General features: G+C 41.9%; 1 protein-coding gene and 1 pseudogene across 2 annotated transcripts; one reads left to right on the top strand and one right to left on the bottom strand.

Annotated features, from left to right (window-relative positions):
* The first annotated feature begins 392 nt into the window (after window positions 1–392).
* LOC117090413 (X antigen family member 5) lies at window positions 393–7,468 on the top strand. Of its 2 annotated transcripts, none has more exons than XM_033222719.1 (5): window positions 393–480; window positions 1,672–1,751; window positions 2,256–2,361; window positions 4,229–4,354; window positions 7,326–7,468. In XM_033222719.1, the coding sequence occupies exons 2-5, from the start codon at window positions 1,680–1,682 to the stop codon at window positions 7,346–7,348; spliced, it is 327 nt and encodes a 108-aa protein (XP_033078610.1). In that variant the 5' UTR covers window positions 393–480; window positions 1,672–1,679; the 3' UTR covers window positions 7,349–7,468. The 2 variants fall into 2 exon arrangements, with proteins under 2 accessions (XP_033078610.1, XP_033078602.1); XM_033222711.1 differs by having other exon boundaries at window positions 400–516.
* Window positions 7,469–10,565: 3,097 nt separating this feature from the next.
* Window positions 10,566–16,638, bottom strand: LOC117090403 (annotated as a pseudogene).
* Window positions 16,639–16,842: the final 204 nt, after the last annotated feature.

Raw genomic sequence — 16,842 nt, 5'->3', positions numbered from 1 at the left:
GGCTTCCCGTAGGTTGGACCACTCGGTCCATGGCCTCATATAGATCCTCATCCTTCTACTAAAAGGCAGCGACATCACCATGGCCTTGCTGTTGTGGGGTCCTGGGCAGGGGAGGAAGTAAGGGCATAGTGGGGAGGAGGGTCAGATGAACATGGAATGAGTTGAAGGGTGACATTATTTGCAGTATTTCAGTCTCAGAGGCATAAAAAATACCATACAGAGAGGATGGATTCCAAAGTCCTTAGTGGGGACCTTGGAAGGAGCAGAGGACAGGGCATGGGGAGATAAGGAAGGGCAGTGCATCTCTTAAGGCAGGAGGGGACCTCACTGCGCATGCTCCTTTGGTGCCTCCTTAGTGCGCATATTCATTGGGCGTTTTCCCATTGGCCCTTCGCCCGTATGGTGAACGCCGGGGAGCTGTGATCCTGCAGCTCGGGTCCCGGAGGTCTGGATTCTTTCTCCCCTGCTGAGACGCAGCCAGTAGGTCCACAGGCCGCTCCAACTAGGAGTTGAAGCGTGAGTGAGAGTGCGGAGGAGCCAGCGGGCTTCCAGAGGGTCGGGGCACATGATTGGTGACTCCGAGTGAGAAGGGGCTTGATGTCGTCGTCCTTCTCGTGCGGCCCCGCAGCTATGGCCTTCTTGTCTTGTCGGGGTCAGAACGAAGGAAGAAGCAGGGCCTCAGAGTGGGACGGGGGTTAGGTGAAGCTGGGGCGATGCTGGGGTGCTGTTGGTGGTATTCCAGTCCCAGAAACGCCTAGAACTTCCAACAGAGGACAAATTCCAGACTCCTCAAGGGGCATCAGGCCTGGAATGTCGTGGGCGGTAAGGAAGGGGCCTGGAAATTGGGAACACCGCGGACTGGTGACCGCCACCCCAAGGTTTATATAATGAACCGCAGAGGTGCCCGCCCGGTGAGGACTGCCCAGTGCTATGTGGCAACTTCTCAGCTCCATCTTGGAAGTTCGAATGGGTGGGAGGGGCTACGCATTCCAACAAAACTCGATTTTAGGGGGGAAATGGGCCTAGCAAAGGGTGTGTGACAAAAGCCATGGGCACTTTAATTTTAATTCTCAAGCTGTATTTTCCTAAATGTCTCGCGATGGAGAGTCCAATTGTGAAACCAAACCTCATTGGAAATACCGTGCGTCTCTTGCCATAAGCCCTAAGGCATTGCTCAGCTAGCTTGACGAACATAAGTGGCTGTGCAAGTATTCGATTCAGAAGGCATACGCACTTATACATGCCCTCTGACTTACTTTTCCATGTCTTACCAAATTTTTAAAAATTGCAAGTTAGCAGTTGGCCATGGAAGTGCTCAAATGTAGTATCCACTCACATGCATTTTTCCAGTCACGATATTCTGGTTTTTGGTTTGGTTTGGTTTGGTTTGGTTTGGTTTTTTTGAGACGGAGTTTTGCTCTTGTTGCCCAGGCTGGAGTGCAATGGCGCGATCTCGGCTGGCTGCAGCATTCGCCCCCGGGTTCAAGCGGTTCTCCTGCCTCAACCTCCCGACTAGCTGGGATTAAGGCACTCACCACCACACCCGGCTAAGTTTTTGTATTTTTAGTAGAGACGGGGTTTCACCATTTTGGCCAAGCTGGCTTCGAACTCCTGACCTCAGGTGATCCATCCCCCTCAGCCTCGGCAAAGTGCACACTGTTCTGTTTGCAGACTGAAATATGAGTTGGCGAGGAAGAAGATATAGACCAAGACGATGTTTACGACTTGCTCAGCTGGTTGGGCCTATGCCTGTGAGTAACTGAACATTCGATTTTTTCCAATAGCAGAAGTTTTGTGTGTGTGTGTGGTAGTTATTGTTGAACTAGTATAGATACACTGATAAAGGTCTCCCATGTTGATAAAAAATGATCATGGCATCTCGTGAAGGAAAGAGTAACCCAAGAGGACTATACACTGTTTTCGCCTGGATGTGTGAACTTGTGTTCCTCGATTTGACTGGTGATTTCCTCCTCGTGCTTATTCATAGCACATTACACCCATTCAACCCCACATGAATTAAAATGGCTTCCAACGCCATTGAGGGTAATGGTCTCAGAGTAACCTCTCTATGGGAAGAGTAACTTAATGAAGAATAAGTATGTGGAATAGTTTTGGGATAGTGTTGGAGCATGTCTTTAAACATGCATATGATCAGAAGTATCTGTGTAATCTGTATATTCATATTATTGACATGCATTGATAAGAAGAATTTTTTATCTGCCCATGCACACACCATGCCCCTGCCCTTGTCCCAGGAGCCCAGAGTGCCAGAGCCTCAACAAGAAGGACCACCAACTGAAAGTCAGGATCATACACCTGGTCAGAAGAGAGAAGAAGATCAGGGTGCAGCTGAGATTCAAGGTGCTGGGAAGGGAAAGAAAGAATGTCTATGGGGGGAGGAGGCCTGTGTGTGCATGATGCCTTATGCCATGACCAGTAACAGGAGGAAGGAAAACAACAGGAAAGGATCTCAAACATTTGCTGAGAGTTTTGCAAGAGGCTGGAAGTGTGATGGGTATAGTTTGCAGCTTCCTGCAGTCCCTGGATATGATGAATCTTCTCTTTTCTTTGAGATGCATTTTGTATGCTTGAAAATATAGTCCTTCCTAAATCAGATGAAACCATTTAATTGGTTGTATAAAAATGTACATTATTTCACCAGTTTAACGTGATAGTCTTAGGATGTTGCAGTGAGATCTTCTCAGCCATGGTGTTCACAGTGTTGTAAGCACCCTTTGATAGCATGTGGAGTGCCAAGTCACCCTACCATATAACACCCCAAATAAAGCCCATTTGCAAAGGAATCTTAGCCTCATTTTATAAATAAGAAAACGGAGGCCGGGCGTGGTGCCTCACCCCTGTTATCCCTGCACTTTGGGAGGCCGAGGTGGGCGGATCACTTGAGGTCAGGAGTTCGAGACCACCGTGGCCAATATGGTGAAATCCTGTCTCTACTAAAAATATACGAACTCGTTGGGCGTGGTGGCACACACCTGCAATCTCAGCTACTAAGTAGGCTAAGGCAGGAGAATTTCTTGAGCCCGTGTGGCAGAGGTTGCAGTGAGCCGAGATCACACCACTGCACTCCAGCCTTGGTGACACAGCGAGACTCCGTCTCAAAACATAAAAATAAATAAATAAGAAAACTGAGGCTCAGAGATAGAGACTTAGCAAGAAAACTTGACTCATGGAGAAGGAATTCGTATTTTGTTCCAAGGTATGCATTCTTCCTACCATCTATTTTAGAAAATGTGAATGATTTTGCTCAAAAATGCTTAATACTCAAATGTGTCTGTACTATAAGGTACTTCGATATTGGCTCAGGACAAAACGCAGTTCAGTGAAGCAGGATAGCAACTCCAGAAAAGAAGTCAATGAATGACAGCCACTGTTTCCTTTGATGTATATTTTTGACAGTGTGTTTGGTAAAAGGTGGATAACTCAGGATGTTGGCGCACAGGTAACTTTATTAGTAGGATATGGAGGGGGCTTTGAAAAGTTGTTTCAATATTTTTATAATTAGAAAACCCCAAGTACGATAAGATTATCATGAAACAGAAATTGTTTTCTCAACGGATAGCATTTTCAAACTAATCAGAGACAGAATTTGGACCATGGATTATTTTAGCAATTCCCTGTTAAGGGGTTTCCAGAATATGACTGTCAACAATGCTCATTAATTTCTTTGCACTTCAGTACCCGTACTCCCACTGGAAGACAGTGGTTTTGCTGTTATATTTCGTACTTTTTTTCTTAATGACATTCATGTATGGAAAGTCACATATAGGGGCCTTTGGATCTAAGAATTACTTTAATAAAGTTTAACCCCAACATTTTCAAGATACCTCAACAGGGGATGAGTGTCAGGACCATAAGATTTGTCATAGGCTCACCAATACATTGATCTAATCCTTCAGAAAATTACATTTAAGTTATGATTAAAATGCTATCCATGAGGCCGTCTTCGGTTTTCCTAGGTAGCTGTGTGTTTATAATACACAATGGTAAAGTATGGGAAATGTAGGTGTGCTGAGACTTATCCTCAGATTGTCATTTAAGATAAGGTATCATAATAGAGGAAAACAAACGTGGGACATCTTTGCTTCACATTTATTACCACAGTAGCTTATAGGCTTTTACTGCATAACACCGAGGAAAAGAAAAGGATCAGTTCCTTATTTATCATTCCCGTTTGGCTGCTCCAGTCGACATCCTTGGTATTTTTCAGTGCCCGACCTGGAAGCTGATCTCCAGAAGCTGTCTCAGTCAAAGACTGGAAATGAATGCGGAGATGGTCCTGAAGTCCAGGGGAAGATTCTGCCAAAATCAGAGCAATTTAAAATGCCAGAAGGAGGTATGTTACCCATTAAGATTCAAAATTATGTGCTGTCTGTATTCCATAATATTATACTTTTGATAATAAAAGGAGAGAATCTTACTGCCCCTTTAAAAATAGAGTTCAAATGCAGACTTTCTTTGGAAGGTAATTCAGACCCTAGAAGCCTGACTGCAAAACTGAAACACTGTCAGATACAGACACAAATTGGGTCAAAGCCATATTGAATCATCAAATAGCAAAGCATTTTCTTACTTCTGAGTATAACCAACAGCTAACAATTTGCAGATTATTTTGTGATTTCTGCTTTTCACAAAAACATAATGCACTTGTAATACCACTTTGTATGAAATATGCTGATCCCTGAAGGAGATTCTCGTACCAGCTCTTAACATAATTTGTGAGCTTCTGGATAAATCACATAAATCCTACACCCATTTTTGCTTTTATTGAAAGTAGTGAATGCACATCAGATAGATTAAAGTCCACTTCAGTGCTGATTTCTACATGCTCTGGTTCTGTTGGAGAGAATGCAAAGATACTCGGATTTTCATGATTTGTGTATCATAACGATCAGCTTCAGTCCAATTGTAATATCTGAGTTGAGATTTCATTGCTTCTAAGAAAACAAGCGGGCACTCTGCTTGATGTTTGTTTTTCCGTAAGGAGACCTTCATGAGTGTTCTTGAATTTTGTCAAATCCTGAATTCTCTCAGACTCTTAATGATTGTTTTATTTTTATTTTTGCTTTTGTTTTGTTTTGTTTTGTTTTGTGTTGTGTTGTTTCGGACGAGGTCTCCCTCGGCCGCCCAGGATGGAGTGCAGTGGTCCGATCTTGGTTCCCTGTGACCTCTGCCTCCCGGGTTTAAGCGATTCTCATACCTCAGCCTCACGTGTATTTGGGATTACAGGTGCATGCCACCATGCCCAACAATTTTTTGTATTTTTAGTAGAAACAGGGTTTCATCATGTTGGCCAATCTGGGCTCGAACTCCTGACCTCAAGTGATCCACCTGCCTCGGCCTCCCAAAATGCTGGGATTACAGGTGTGAACCACCTCCCTCGCTGGACCCAATGATTGATTGTATTTTAAAGTCTTCCCACAGTGAAGCCTTGAATGACTGAATAATAAAATAGAAAGAGACAGTCAAGGTTTTGTGGCCCATGAAGTAGGGAGCCTGCATGTAGGTCAGTGATGCTCAAAGTGGTTGGAAGATGCCTGTGCTACGCATGCTCCCTACCCTTCTGTCAGTCTTCATGAGCTACTGTGTGTAATTAGATTGAAGACACATACGGTAACCTCTAACCATATCAGAGGTTATATATTACAGGTTTCTGCCTTGAGTCATCAGATGATATGATTTAAAGTTCAAAGACTATAACGTACTAAGTCCTGAGTAGTCCACATAAGTATCTTTTACACATTTTTCAAATTGCTGACTTAATTAGAAGAACTTCTGAATTTAAAGGGTGCACTGCATTTTTAGGGGAGAAATTATCTAAATGATTTACTCCACACTGGTGAACCACTCCATTAGACTATTTACATTAATAGATAGTGTGTAGACGATTTCCAGGAGCCTACTGAACAAGCCTCAGTTGTATTCTTAGGACAGTCATACCGTTAAATGCATATCTTATTAAAATAGATAACAAATTACATGATACAAGAAAATAATACTGAGACATAAAAAATAAAAGAGTCACAGAATAAACTTAAGGGAAAGGGAAACAGGCAGTAAATGAAAGGTATGAATCATTAACAAAGGGAAAACTAATCGAAAAGTAATACATTTAATAGATCATTCTTTTGAGAAATAGCTAGGAAGACAGCATCCAGCAGATGAAGCAATCTTGAAGAAAATGGAAAAAGCACAACACGGAATATGAACAAGACCCAGATATTGAATGTAGGGCATAATTGAAAGTGAATACATTCTTAAACACAGTATTTTCAGAGTATGGATGAAATGGTTGACACGCTAGGGATGCCTACATTATTTAATATATCCCTGCAATACCTGAATATCTGAACACCACAAAGACTGTGCATGAACTTGTGAAATTTGCTAGTTGTCCCTGAAAAACAGTTACTTTTAGAGGCAAATGTTTAGCTTTTCCAGATGTCTTACTCTCCGTTTTCATTTCCCTCTCCATTTCTTTTTTTTTTTTTTCCCCACACTGGTTATGATGTATAACTCTTTCACATTTTAATATCAATCATGATCGTGATACGTTAAAACTTATATGACCATTTAATTAATTATACAAATGGGAATACTTTCCAGTGAAAAAAGTGTCATTATTCATATTGACATGAGGACTATAGGTGAAAACTGGATGCAAATGGTTAGTGTATGTTAAAAAAGAACAAAGAAGGGTCAACTAGCTCAAAGCAATATCATAGCACTTCTTCACAATAGAGAAAAAACAAATGCAATACTGGCCTTTCTATTCATTTTGCTTATGTATTTCCTAATGTGACATTAACAGTTTTCTCAAAAGATAGCTTTCAGACTGTCTGCAGGAACCTATTGGACATTCAGACCATACTGTCAAGCCAAAACATTAAATTACGCATTTTTTTCTGGAGGAATTTTTTCACAAATTCCTTCTGTTTCTTAGGGTTTTTTTTTTGTGTGTTCTGTTGTATTTTCAGTAAAACTCTACACATTGTTTGCCATCTACTTTAAGCCCCTTCTAATAGATTCACCTGATTTAATGTGATCTGTCCTCAGACTGTCTTTTGGTTTCCTTCTAGCACAAAAAGCAGGGTGTGTTTTAAAAATGTTGCTAATGTATATGTTTGGAAGTGTATCCTCAAAGTCTCCACAGAGGTCTAGTTGAATATTAGCCACAGGGAGACTCTTCGGATTCTGGTTTTAGTCCATTGTATAAAACTAAACCTTTGGTGTCCTTTGCATGCCTTTAATTTCATCTGAATAGAGTTCTGCTGGTAATGTTCCTGCCTGTTATGTTTCTATCGCAGGGGAAGGGAAACCACAGCTTTAAACAAAGACAACCGAAAGAATGCAAACAGGATTTATCCGAGATACTTGACTTTTAAAAATCTCAATAAAGTTTTCCAGTTTTCTCCAAAGAAGTATCACACACCTGTTGTTCATTTATTCTCACATATTAGACAGTATTGAACATTTTGGCCGGGTGCAGTGGCTCATTCCTGTAATCCAAGCACATTGGGATGCTGAGGCAGGAAGATTGCCTGAGCTTGGGAGATTGAGACGTGTTTGGGCAACATGGCAAAACCCCCTCTCTACAAAAACAGATGAATGAATGTATGAATATATGCACATATGTATGTAGGTGTAGTCTCAGCTACTCTGGAGGCTGAGGTGGGAGGATCCCTTGAGCCTAGGAGGTCGAGGACGTAGGCAGTCATGTTCACGCCACTGCAGCTCCAGCCTGGGTGAATGCGACTCTGTCTGAATAAAATATAGTATCATTTTTGCAACGCTGCATTCTGATTGAGCTGGTATGCACATGTGTGATATTGTGAATATATATATATTTGGTCCTGGACCCTGCTTACTGTCATACAACTCCTACAGGTTTTGGAATCTCCACATAGTGATATCTTTTTGTATGCTAGTGAGTTGACCATTTGCTGGCAGCTCCTAGGTAGCTCTAGGATGGGGGATTAGAGGGTTGGGACTTTTCAGCCACATCCCCAACCTTCAGGACAGGGAGAGGGGCTGAAGGTTAAGTTGATTACCAATGGCGGGCCAACAGTTTAGTCAGTCATGCCTATATGATGAAAACCTCCATCAAAACCCAAAAGGACAGGGTTCAGAGAGCTTCTTGCCTAGTGGAACACATGGAGAGTGGCATGCCCGTAGAGGCCATGGAAGCCCCCTGCCCCTTCCTTCTATTCCTTCCCCTATGTATCTCTTTATCTGCATCCTTTGTTAGGATATCCTATTTTCCACAAAATATGTGAGAATTCCCCAGGCTATCGAGCTGGATGAAAGAACTAGGGCCTAGGTAGAAGAAAGGGGAAAGCAACTAGGGGCAACTTGCTGAAGCAAAATTACTTGGACCCTACCTACACTGTCTCCTTACACGTGATGGCATGACATAGCCATGGGATTCCATCCTGCCTCTTACACACTGGCCTTGAGATGGTGGGCAAGATACTTACGTCCTGTGGGACAGTTTCCCCATTTTTAAAGTGAAATTAGAATATTTACACTAAATACTTGCTATGAAGAATAAATTAAATAACAAGATGCAGGCATTACATTGCAGATAAATTTACTAGTTATCTTTCCTTAATCCCTTTAAAATTTCAAATATTTTCATTCCATTTTTCTTTACAACTACATCTCTAGTATGTGATAACTGCTTTGGAATTTCAAGTAGGAATATCAGTCTACCTTTTTAAATGCATTTGACTTCAGCAAGTGATTTCATGTAAATATGTAAGTTAAATAGCAGTGTAGCTGGCATCAGACATGGCATTGATTCTGAAGCTGATTTGTAAATAACCGAGGTGTGACAAGGCCAACCCTATGTCAGTACTATGTGCTGAAAACTTGTTTGATGTGTGTGATGCCATGAAGAATCAGTCTATTCCAGTCAGTCAACACCACACAACTCAATATCACAGTGTGTCAACAGCTCAGGCAGTCCCTAAGCAGCCCTATGGTGGCTAACGGGGCCACAAGGATCACCAGTGCAGTTGTTATTTTGGCTTGTCATATATTCATTGATTTGGCGGGTAAGAAGACAATGAGCCCAAATGAATCAAAGTGGTTGATTACTTGCAGACTCAGCAAAAGCAAGGTTAGCATTGTGTCAGCACTGTGTCCCTAGTCCCAGGGTACCACACTGAATTGGAGAAACTCAGTGACAGTATGGATGGTGGGTCTCTCTGCCTGTGAGGAGCCCACAGTCATACCCTAAGGCCAATTTTGAAACCACACTGAATCCTGAACCCAAGATCACACCTTACCGAGCTGCGACTATGGGACAGCAAGGGTGACCCAGCTCCGAACATCTCGCACAGAACACCTTAGGGATGTCATCCATGCTTGTGAAGAGGAGGAACCTGTGTCAGTGACTACCCTGAACTGACTTGCCTGCTGACAGTTCCCCTAAACCAAAGATGCAAATCAGTTGTTTAGACTGAACGGGGAACCCTAGAGGGAAAGGTTTCTTTGCGGGATGCCACAATGGAGGCCTTGGCCAGCTCCTACCTGATGAATGTATGTCCTGCTGGGGGTGCCCTAACAAGGGTAAAGTCTTGTAGTCCAGGGGTATCACCTGTGCCCTCTGGGATTGTTCTTACCTGTGTGCCCTGAATATCCCATCACTGCCTCATCCCTGGAAGGCGTGCACATCAACTTCAGCTTCCCGGCCATAGTTGTGCTGAGCCTGAAATGCTGGCTTGAGTTGGATAAAAATGGTTAATACAGAATGTTAGTTAGGAAGTCACCTGCCTTTGTCAGATAGACCTTCAGCATTAATAGGATTCGTATAAGATGGATGTGATGGGAAATTTGATGTGTCAACTTTGCTACGCCACGATGCATGAGAAATGTTCACTTTGACCAGGGTAGATGTCTCCGTGAAGGGTTTTCTTTACGTGAAAACTAGCATTTAAATCAGCAGACTTTTGGTAAACCTAATTGCCCTCCCCAATGTGGGTGGGCCTCATCCAGTTCCTTGAAGGCCTTCAGAGAAGAAGACTGGGGTCCTCCACAAGATGAAGAAATTCTGCCTCCACGCTGCCCTTGGATTTGACCTTTCATATCACCTCCTCCCCGGGTCTCCAGCCTGACATCCTGCTCCGTGAGATTTGGACTTGCCAGTCGCAACACTACCATGGGCTAGGTCTTCAAACTCAGTCTCTCTCTCTCTCTCTTTCTCTCTCCGCCCACCCACACACACGTGTGCACGCATACACACACACACACACCACACACACACACACCCCGAGGAACCCTAACCAATAGGCTGCTTACGTCTGGGACCCTCAGGGCATAACTGAGATCAGTACTGCAGGTTGGTGTCACTCTGCTGCAGGGCTCCTCAAGCAGAGGCCAGTGGCATTCCCCTCCCACCCTCTGCAGACGGACATCGATGTGGCTCATCACTGTGACTCAGGGTTTGGTCATCCAACCATGTGGCGATCACTACAATTCCACAAGTATTTTTAAGTCAAATGTCTAATACAAAACCAGTTTGCGTTCTTTCAGCTTGTATTCATTTAAACCTGTGGTTGCCTTTCACCTATAATAGAAGAACAACATTACTAGCAGAACCGTATTTAGGTGACATTAAAGGTATGCAAAGGACACCAGTGTTTTAGTTTCATACAGTAGACTAAAACCAGAAGCCTATGAGTCACCCATTGGCTTACATGCAGTTAGGCCTCTGTAGAGATTTTGAAGATAGATTTCCAAGCATATACATTATCAATACTTTTTAAACACATCCTGGTTTCCAGTGCTACAAGGAAACCAAAAGAGAGTTAGAGGTCAGAACACTTTAAATCAGGTGAACCTATTAAAAAGTGGTCAAAGCAGAAAGCAAACGTTGTGTATACTTTTACTAAAAATATAACCAACACACAAAAAGTGTTAAGAAACAAAAGGAATTCACAAAAAAAATGTTTAATTTAATGCTTTGGCTTGAAACTACATTCTGGATGTCCAAATAGACTCCTGGAAATAGTCTGAAAACTATCTTTTAAGAAAACATTTTATTGCATTTGTTTTTTATCTGTTGTATCTGAAGTGCAAAAATGGTTCTTTGGGCTAGTTTACCCTTCTGTGGTTTTTAAGGTACCGTAATCATTTCCCCCCAATTTTCACCTAAAGTGCTAATGTCAATATGAATACTGCCTTTTTACACTTGAAAGTATTCCCGTTTGTGTAAATTAATTGTATGGTCACACTAGTTTTAAGCTATCACTATCATTTCTGATGTCAAAACGTGAAACCGTTATATATCATGAACAGTGTGGCAAAAAAAAAAAAAGGAAATAGAGGGATAGGAAAGGAAAATGGAAAGGACAGTAAGACATCTGGAGAAGCCAACTATTTGTTTCTAAAAGTAAGTGTTTTTGAGGGACAACTAGCAAATTTCAGAAGTTCTTCCAGTCTTTGTGATGTTTAGGTATTCACATATTATAGGGACATATTAAATAATGTATATGTGCCTAGCATATCAACCATTTCTTCCATACACTGAAAATATTAAGAGTATTCACTTTCTTTTTTTTTTTTTTTTTTTTGTTGTTGAGACGGAGTCTCGCTCTGTCGCCCAGGCTGAAGTGCAGTGGCCGGATCTCAGCTCACTGCAAGCTCCGCCTCCCAGGTTTACGCCATTCTCCTGCCTCAGCCTCCCGAGTAGCTGGGACTACAGGCACCCGCCACCTCGCCCGGCTAGTTTTTTGTATTTTTAGTAGAGACGGGGTTTCACCGTGTTAGCCAGGATGGTCTCGATCTCCTGACCTCGTGATCCGCCCGTCTTGGCCTCCCAAAGTGCTGGGATTACAGGCTTGAGCCACCACGCCCGGCCTCCTTCACTTTCAATTATAACCTATATTCAATATCTGTGTCTTGTTCATGTTCCACGTTGACCTTTTTCCATTTTCTCAGAGTGTGTAAACTACTGGATACTCTATTCATAACTATTTCCCCCCAAAAATATCTTTTAAATTTGTTACTTTTGGATTCGTTTTCCTTTTACTAATGATTCGTATCTGTCTTTTATTCATTTCCTCTTTCCTTTTCCCTTAGGTTTATTCTATTGCTCTTTTATTATTTTTTATTCTTCTCCTTTATCATGTAATGTGTTATCTATGCATTTAAGATTATAGTCTTCCTAAGAATACAGTTGAGGCTTCTTCAGTAGGCTCCTGGAACAGACTGAAAAAGGTCTTTTTTGTTTGCTTGTTTGTTTTTGTTTTGTTTTTTTGAGACAGAGTCTCGCTCTGTCGCCCAGGCTGGAGTGCAGTGGCCTGATCTTGGCTCACTGCAAGCTCCGCCTCCTGGGTTCACGCCATTCTCCTGTCTCAGCCTCCCGAGTAGCTGGGACTACAGGCGCCCGCCACCAGGTCCGGCTAATTTTTTGTATTTTGTTTAGTAGAGATGGGATTTCACCGTGTTAGCCAGGATGGTCTTAATCTCCTGACCTCGTGATCTGCCCACGTCGGCCTTCCAAAGAAAACTGTCTTTGAATGTAAATGGTCTAATGGAATGGTTCAGCAGTGTAGAGTACAAACATTTAGGTAATTTCTTCCCTAAATATGGAGTGCTCCCTTGAAATTCAGAAGCTCTTCTAATTAACAGCCAGCAATTTGGAAAATACGTGTAAAAGATACTTATGTCGACTACTCACGAATGAGGACGTTATAGTCTTTGAACTTTAAATCGCATCATCCGATGTCTCAAGGCAGAAACCTGTAATATGTAACCTATGATATGGTTAGAGGTGATTCTATCATATGTGTCTTCAATCTAATTACACACAGTAGCTCATGAAGACTGACAGGAGGGCAGGGAGCCTGCTTAGCACAGGCATCTTACACCCACCTTGAGCATCACTGACCTACATGCATGCTCCCGACTTCGTTGGTAACAGAAACCTGTCTGTCTCTTGCCATTTTATTATTCAGTCGTTCAAGGGTTCACTGCGGGAAGGATTTAAAATGCAATTATTCTTTAAGAACCAGAGAATTCAGAATTTAACAAAATCCAAGAACAGTCATTTAGGTCTCCATACGGGAAAACAAACATCGAGCAGGTTGCCCACTCATTTTCTTAGGAACCAGGAAATCTCAACTCAGATATTATAACTGGAGTGAAACTGTTATGAAAAACAAATCATATCTTTGTATTCTATCCAACAGAACATGAAAATACAGAAATCAATCTTGAAACAGATTTTAATAGATCTGATTTGCATTTACTATTTTCAATAGAAAAAGATGGATGTAGAATTTTTGGAATTCATCCAAAATCTCACAAATTATGTCAGATCTGGTACTAGAACCTCCTTCAGTACTCAGCATATTTCACATAAAGTGGTATTACAAATGCATTATGTATTTGTTTAAAGCAGAGATTAGAAAAGAATCTGAAAACAGTTAGCTATTGGTTATAGTCACAAGTAAGAAGATGCTTTCATATTTGATGATTCAATATGGCTTTAACCCAATTTGTTTCTGTATCTGATAGTGTTTAAGTCTTCCGGTCAGGCATCTGGGGTCTGAACAACTTTTCAAAGAAGGCCTGCATTTGAATTGTGCTTTTAAAGGGGCAGTAACGTTCTCTCTTTTTATTATCAAAAGTATAATATTGTGAAAAACAGAAAGCACGTAAGTTTGCATCTTAATGGATAGCATACCTCCTTCTGGCGTTTTAAATTGCTCTGCTTTTGGCAGAATTGTCCCCTGAACATCAGGACCATCTCCGCATTCATCCCCAGTCTTTGACTGAGAGACAGCTCCTGGAGATCAGCTTCCAGGTCAGGCACTAAAAAATACAGAGGTTCTTGATTGAAGCAGGAAAACAAGAAGGACAAATAAGGAAAAGATAGTATTCTTTTCCTCAGTGTTATGAAATAAAAGCCTGTAGACCAGTGTGGTAATAAATGTGATGTAAAGATGGCACACTTTTGTTTTCCTGTATTATGAATTCTTATCTTAAATGACAATCTGAGGATAAATCACACCACACCTACGTTTCCCATACTTTACCATTGTGTATTATGAACAGTGAATATCGACTATCTAAGAAATCTGGAGTCTGCCACATGGATAGAATTTTAATCATAAATGAAATGTAATTTTCTGAAGGATTAGATCAATGTATTGGCCTGCCTACGAGAAATCTTACAGTTGTGACACCCATCCCTTGTTGAGGTGACTTGAAAATTATTTAGATAAATTAGCATTATGCTTGGGTCTAAGGGCCCTGTATGTAACTTTACATAAACGAATCACATTTAGAATAATGTACCAAAAATAACAGGAAAATCATTGTCTTCCAGTGAGGGTACAGGAAGTTGAGTGCAAAGAAATTAGTGGTCACTGTTGACAGTCATATTCTGGAAACCTCTTAACAGCGAATTGCTAAAATACTCCGTGGCCCAAATTCTGCCAGTGTTGAACACAAAAGTACTATCTAGTGAGTAAACAACTTCTGATTCAGGATAGACTTATGGTACTTTTAGTTTTCTAATGATGAAAGTGCTTCTACAACTTTTAAAAGCCCCTTCGAAATCATGCTAATATAGCTACCTGTATGCCAGTGTCCTGAGTTATCCACCTTTTACCAAACATCCTGAAAAATTACCGATCAAAGGATACCAATCAAAGAGTGGCTGTCATTTATTGAGCTCTTTTCTGGAGTTTCTATTCTGCTTCATTGAACTGTGTTTTGTCCTGAGTCAATACTAAACTACCTTAGAGTACACACACATTCAAATAATAAGTATCTTAAGCAAAACCACTGACCTTTCCTTATTACAACATGGATAACACAAACCTTGGGACAAAATATGAATTCTGTCTCCATGAGTACAAGGTTCTTGGTAAACCTCCATTTCAGAGCCTCAGTTTTCTTATTAATAAAATGAGGCTAACATCCTTATGCAAATGGGCTTTATTCAGGGTGCTATAAGGTAGGATGACTTGGCACTCCACATGCTGTTAAAGGGTGCTTACAGCACTATTGACACAATGCCTTAGAAGATCATACAGCAACATTCTAAGAAGAACAAATTAAACTAGTGAAATACTGCATATTTATGCATAAAATTAAACTGCCTCATCTGATTTAGCAAGGACTGTATTTTCGAGCATACAAAATATATTTCAAAGGTAAGAGAAGATTCATCATATCCAGGGACTGCATGAAGCTGTAAACTATACTCTTCAATTTTCCAGCCAACTTTCAGCAAATGTTTGCGATCCTTTCCTAATGTTTTCTTTCCTCCTGTTACTGGTCATGGCATAAGGCGTGATGCACACATAGGCCTCCTCCCCGCATAGACATTCTTTCTTTCCCTTCCCAGCACCTCGAATATCAGCTGCACCCTGATCTTCTCTCTTCTGACCAGGTGTAGGATCCCGACTTTCAGTTGGTGGTTCCTCTTGTTGAGGCTCCTCATCACTGGGCTCCTGGGACCGTGGTTGTGTGTGTACAAATAAAAAGTTTTGGCTGGGCGCGGTGGCTCACGCCCAGCACTTTGGGAAGCCAAGGCGAGCAGATCACGAGGTTAAGAGTTCGAGACCAGCCTGGCCAACACGCTGAAACCCTGTCTCTACTGAGAATACAAAAATTAGCCGGGCATGGTGGCACATGCCTGTAATCCCAGCTACTTGGGAGGCTGAGGCAGGAGAATCGCTTGAACCCGGGAGGCGGAGGTTGCAAGTGAGCCGAGATCACGCCACTGCACTCCAGCCTGGGCGACAGAGCAAGACTCTGTCTCGGGAAAAAAAAATTTGTTATCAATACATGTCAATAATGCAAATAAACAGAATACATAGATATTTCTGATCATAAGTAAGTCTAAAGACATTTCTCCAACACTGTTCATATACTTACTATTCATCAAGTTATTCTTCCCACAGAGAGGTTACTCTAAGACGGAGTTACCCTCAAGGGCTTTGGAAGGTGGTTTAATCTATGTTGGGATGGATGTGTGCAACCTGTTATGAATAAGCATACGGAGGAAGTCATGGGCAAAATCTGGGAAACACAAGGTCATCCATCCAGGCAAAACCAGAATGTAGGCCGGGCGCAGTGGCTCAGGCCTATAATCCCAGCACTTTGGGAGGCCGAGGCAGGTGGATTGCTTGAGCTCAGGGGTTCAAGAACAGCCTGGGCAACACGGTGAAACCCCGTCTCTACTAAAATGCAAAAAGAAATCAGCTGGGCCTGGCGGCATGCACCTGTAGTCCCAGCTACTCGGGAGGCTCAGGCAGGAGAATTGTTTGAGCCCAGGAGACGGAGGTTGCAGTGAGCCAAGCCTGGGTGACAGAGCAAGACTCTGTCTCCAAAACACACAAACACACACACACACACACACACACGCACAACGTAATCCTCTTGGATCAGTCTTTCCTTCATGAGATGCCATGATCATTTTTTATCAGCTCAGAAGACCTTTAACAGTGTATGTATACTAGTTCAACAACACTATCACACACAAAACATTCTGCTAATAGAAAACAACGAATGTTAAAAGCACTCACACATACTCCCGATCAGCTCAGGAGGTTGTAAACTTCGTCTTGGTCTAGGCCTACATGTTGATCTTCCTCGCCAAATTATATTTCACTCTGCAAAGAGAATACAGGATACTATGATTGGGAAATGGCACTTGAGAGGATAGCTCTATTTGAGCACTTCCATGGCCAAATGTTAACTTGTCACTTTCTTGAAGTTTGGAAATACTTTGAAGGTAAGTCCCAGGGCAAGTATAAGTTTGTGTGTCTTCTGAATAGAATGCTTGCACAATCACTTAAGGTG

This window comes from Trachypithecus francoisi, unplaced genomic scaffold (genome assembly GCF_009764315.1).
Source record: "Trachypithecus francoisi isolate TF-2019V2 unplaced genomic scaffold, Tfra_2.0 Contig01012, whole genome shotgun sequence".
Lineage (NCBI taxonomy): Eukaryota > Metazoa > Chordata > Mammalia > Primates > Cercopithecidae > Trachypithecus > Trachypithecus francoisi.
The sequence above is the reverse complement of the archived record's forward strand: the minus strand, read 5'-3'. Positions and strand labels throughout refer to the sequence as shown.

Bases quoted from the DNA above. Each gene is read 5' to 3' on its own strand.
- LOC117090413 (XM_033222719.1), top strand. From the start codon at position 1,680: ATGAGTTGGCGAGGAAGAAGATATAGACCAAGACGATGTTTACGACTT. The intron at 2,362-4,228 runs GTGCTGGGAAGG...GGTATTTTTCAG, and splicing joins GGGTGCAGCTGAGATTCAAG to TGCCCGACCTGGAAGCTGAT. The intron at 4,355-7,325 runs GTATGTTACCCA...TTTCTATCGCAG, and splicing joins ATTTAAAATGCCAGAAGGAG to GGGAAGGGAAACCACAGCTT.